The 4682-nt window shown below is 37.0% G+C and overlaps 1 protein-coding gene across 1 annotated transcript; it reads right to left on the bottom strand.

Moving 5' to 3' along the window:
• Positions 1–2562: 2562 nt before the first annotated feature.
• On the bottom strand, positions 2563–3522 carry LOC101396843 (olfactory receptor 5P76-like). The gene has a single exon (XM_004418646.2). It carries the CDS (start codon positions 3505–3507, stop codon positions 2563–2565), a length of 945 nt encoding a protein of 314 aa, XP_004418703.2. The 5' UTR covers positions 3508–3522.
• Positions 3523–4682: the final 1160 nt, after the last annotated feature.

The raw sequence follows: 4682 nt of genomic DNA, 5'->3' as shown, positions 1-4682 counted from the left end.
TGCTGTGGGAGGCATCCTACACATAAAGTAGAGGAAGATGGGAACGGATCTTAGCCCAGGGCCAATCTTCCTCAGCCAAAGGAGGAGGATTGGCAACAGATGTTAGCTCAGGGCTAATCTTCCTCACCAAAAAAAATAGAAAAATAAAAAGGCCTTTCACAGTTGTACCAGGGTCTGACACAAACACTCAATCACTTGAATCAGGCTGACATTCAACAGATTCAAAGGAAACACAGTCATTGGTTCATGCAAGAGCAAATGCTTCATTCAGCCATCCATTCATTTATTAATTTTTCTTTCATTCATTTCAAATATGCGTTTATGCTTACTATGTTCCAGGAACTATGTGAAAACTAGATACATGGGGAAAGAGGAAAGACATTGTAATGTCTGTATGAAGCTTCTACCATTGTAGAGGAAACAAATATTGATTCTGTAATGACAAGTGCAGTGACTATTCCAAAGAAAATATGCAAGGGGGGGGGTATGGGGGATAACAGGTGTCCTTAATTTGATTCTGAGCATCAGGAAGGCTTCCAAGAGGATGGGAAACAACATTTAGATTGGTACTTAAGCATAAGAAGGTGTTACCTGGCGGGGGGGGGGGGAGTGGGGGGGGGGATGCATCCATGTAGAGGTACTGCATGTGAGAGGGTCCTGAGGCAGCAAAGAGGACGGACATGTTTAGGATTTTAAATGAAGACCAATAATTGATTGCTAGAGTTTGGGTGTTTAGGGACTATGGGAAAAGTGATGAGAGAGAGAAATAAAATAGGAGCAATATGCAAGACTTTGTAAGCCATATTAAGAATTGTTGTCTTTATTCTAAGATCTTTGGGTGATATTAACAAAGGAACTAATCTACTGAGATTTAGGGCCATGGTTGGTGTATGGAGAATGAATTAGAAGAGAGTAAGAACGGGAAGGTGAAAACTGGTTGGGGTTCTTATTAGTCAGGATTCTCTAGAGAAACAGGATTGAAAAGATACAAATTATTTTTTAAAGGAATTTTCTCAGACAATAGTGGGTGCCGCCAGTTCCAAAATCCACAGGGCAGATGTACCTATGTTAGACAGAGCCTCCACAACTTGATGGGTAGGTGGCATGCTAAATGTGGTTGGAGGCTCAGAGACCAGCAGAATGGAAATTCCAGTAAAAGCTGAGGTTGCAGACTTGAATCCAAAGACAGGAGAGGGAATCCCTGTTTTTCAGAGGACGTCTCTTTTTTTCTCTTAAGGCTTTCAACTGATGAAGGAGGGCCACCCACATTAAGGAGGGTAATCTGCTTGACTCAAAGTCTACTGATTTAAATGTTAATCACATCTAAAAAATACTTTACAACAACGCCTAGACTGGTACTTGACCTAACAACTGCCCACCATAGCCTAGCCAAGATGACACATAATTAGCTATTACAGGAGTACTAGTATAAAATAAATATATGAGTTGGTAGCTTGAAATAGAAGTACTGATCATGAAAAGTAAGAGCAATAGGAAATAAATTTTAGACTCAGATTGGACAACTATGTGAACAATTGTAGCCAGGTAGAGGGGGGAATATAAATAAATTTCTCTCAGATTTCTGAATCAATAAATTGATTGAATGAGGGTGCCTCTTTATGGGATACAGAACATTGGAGGGGAGCCAGTTGAGGATGGAAGGAGATAATCACTTTAGTTTTAGACACTTTGTGTTAAAATTTCAATAGACGAAAAAATTTTTGTCTCACAAAATAAGTAAAGCGTAGGGAATGAAAAATAAATGTGGTAGTTATCAGGATTTAGAGGTAAATTAAGCTTCACAGGAGAAACACCATCCAGCTCCCTCAATATTCCTTAACATGATGAGAGTCTGACCATGAACAAGGCACTCCAAGAGTCTGTTCCACTGAGTCCCGGAGGAGTTCAGGAACCCTGATTATTCCCACAGGAAAGTCACCTGCTTTGACCAGAAAGAATTCACAGGTTGGTCAGGGGCATCTCATCTTATTTTTTCATGGGGCCCCCTTTCACGAGGCTGGAGGTTGTGGCCAGGAACACAGGTCAGATTTATGAGTCCAAAAATGCCCGTTACCAGCAGATGACCTTACTACAAGAAGAATGTCTCCAGTCATTTTACTGTCTGGTTCCACTCGGTCATTTCCCCTCAGAATGTACTCAATCATAACTGTAATTATCACACTCATTTCAGGATAAGCTGAAGTTAAAAATGGACACAGTCTTAAAGGTTTACAGGTACAATAACTATAACTTACAGCAGAGAACAACTTTTGAAAAGATATGAATAAAATTTTAGGATTTTCAGCAGATTCCGTACTGTTTCATGTTAACCAATTTGTGTAACTAATTCTAAATTTAATTTAAGTTTATTAAAGCTTAGTCACAATGGTCTTCTGATTTACAATTTGATATTTGAAAATTCACCCCCTACCTTTACTAAAAAGCTCCACACTGGCAATTGACATAAGGACTGAAATATTGAGACCACAGACACTCAATCTCCTTTTATAATTATATTTATGGTATATTATTACATCAAATCCTACAAAATAATAGTCTTCACTAAGAAAATGTTCTTCTAGCAAGTTTTCTTCTCAGAGCCTCCTTAATCTCATTGTTCCTGAGGCTGTAGATGAGGGGGTTCAACATGGGGATCACCACCATGTAGAACACGGACACCACCTTGTTCTGGTCAGTTGAGTAGTAGGATTTGGGCGTCACGTAAATGAATGTGATTGTCCCATAGTACAGAGTGATCACTGTGAGGTGTGAGGCGCAGGTGGAGAAGGCCTTGTGGCGCCCCTCAGTGGAGCGCATCTTCAGGATGTTGAAGAGGATACAGATGTAGGAGATGACTATGACAAACACTGTAGACCCACTGATGGAGCCAGCAATAAATGAGGGAACAACTGCAGGGATACTGACATCAGAACAGGAGAGTTTAACTAAAGGAGCAAAATCACAGAAAAAATGATTGACTCGATTTGGTCCACAGACGACTAAAGAAAAGACACAAAAAGCAAAAGAGCAAGCATTGACAAAACCACCTATGTAAGTTACTAGAAGCAATTGGACACAGACTTGTGTGGACATTTTGGTGGAATAAAGCAGTGGGCTGCAGATTGCCACAAAGCGATCATATGCCATAACGGCCAGAAGGAAGCACTCAGCTGCCCCAAAGAAAGCAACAAAACCAAATTGGATGCCACATCCAAAATAGGAGATGGTATTTCTTTCCACCAGGAAGTTTACAAGCATATTGGGTGTGACGGAAGATGATAAGCCCATGTCAGCAAAAGCCAAATGGCTCAGGAAGAAATACATAGGATGATGGAGCTGAGAAGAGATTCTGATAAGAATGATTGTGCTGATATTGCCGAATATGGTCACCAGGTAGATACACAGGATGATTATGAAGAGAATGACTTGAAGGATTGGATCATCAGTAAAGCCCAATAAAATGAACTCTGTCACTTCAGTATAGTTCCCATCCCCCAGGGCATCCATAACACAACGTAGCTGCCACCGAAATGAACCTGTGATGAAACATTACATTAAAGGTGTTGTAACTTTGATGGTTTCATTTTCATTAATATACATAGAGGTTATTAAAACAAATAAATTGTTCAAGCTAAGTTTGGACTTTACTTCAGTGTCCAGAGTTTATATACATATGTGTAAAGAGTCTTCTATATTTTAAAAGTTTTTTTTGAAGAAACACTAGAAAACCTACTTCAAATAATGTATATGTTTTTCCCTTTATATTATATATCTATAACATGTACTAAAATTGGCTTTAAAGCTAAAGATGAAAAAACATAAACATTATGGGAATAACATAAACGAATGGTATGTATAACAAAAAAGATAACAGCATATAAATATATGATTATGTAATGGAGATTTGAGTAATAACTAACAGCTATAGTATACTTACTAAATGATATGGTTACAGGATGAAGAATTTTATATTTAGAGTTCTATTTTAATTTCCATGAAACTATATTAAGTACTTTACTTATACATGAAAAAACTGACTTTGACAATGTTAGGTAATTTATCTAAATTTACACAGAAGTGGTGGAATCAAGATATGAATCCCAGGCAGTTTTAATTCAATCCATTCCTTGAGTAATTATGTTATAAATGAAATTAAATAATACAATGAAGTCTCTTGAAATGGGTGGATAATAAATAACTCTTTCTACTTTCTGACAGCTGTGGATGAAAGAGGTGTCTAGTTAACAAGTTTACAATTTCTATCAGTAAAACAAGACCATGTTTTAAAAGGAGAAATACAATTTTCCTAATAGGATAAAGATGAAATAGAAAGGAATTTCAAATTAGGGTTATGAATGAAGTCACCTATTGTAAATTCATTATAGACATTTAATATTTGCAATTAAAATATTGTTTTATCAAGTAGTTTGACATATCAATATAATACATATCAATATGATTACTATGCAAAATGTTATATGTTTAATATTTAGGACATAATTGACGTACATTTACTTAAACAAATCAAATCATTTCCTAATGTAACAACATCTTCTAATTTGAGGACTACAGACTGAAATAATATTACTTTCAACATTATACACAACTGAATAAAGTTCCAACCTAAAATTATTAAGTTTACCTAGGTTCACCCAGCGAGTGGCCAGGTTGAACCTCATCTC

Source organism: Ceratotherium simum, chromosome 7 (genome assembly GCF_057802395.1).
Source record: "Ceratotherium simum simum isolate JZ-2026a chromosome 7, ASM5780239v1, whole genome shotgun sequence".
NCBI lineage: Eukaryota > Metazoa > Chordata > Mammalia > Perissodactyla > Rhinocerotidae > Ceratotherium > Ceratotherium simum.
This window is presented reverse-complemented; position numbering and strand designations above follow the sequence as displayed.

Coding starts and splice junctions, on each gene's coding strand:
- LOC101396843 (XM_004418646.2), bottom strand. CDS start 3,507: ATGGATGCCCTGGGGGATGGGAACTATACTGAAGTGACAGAGTTCATT.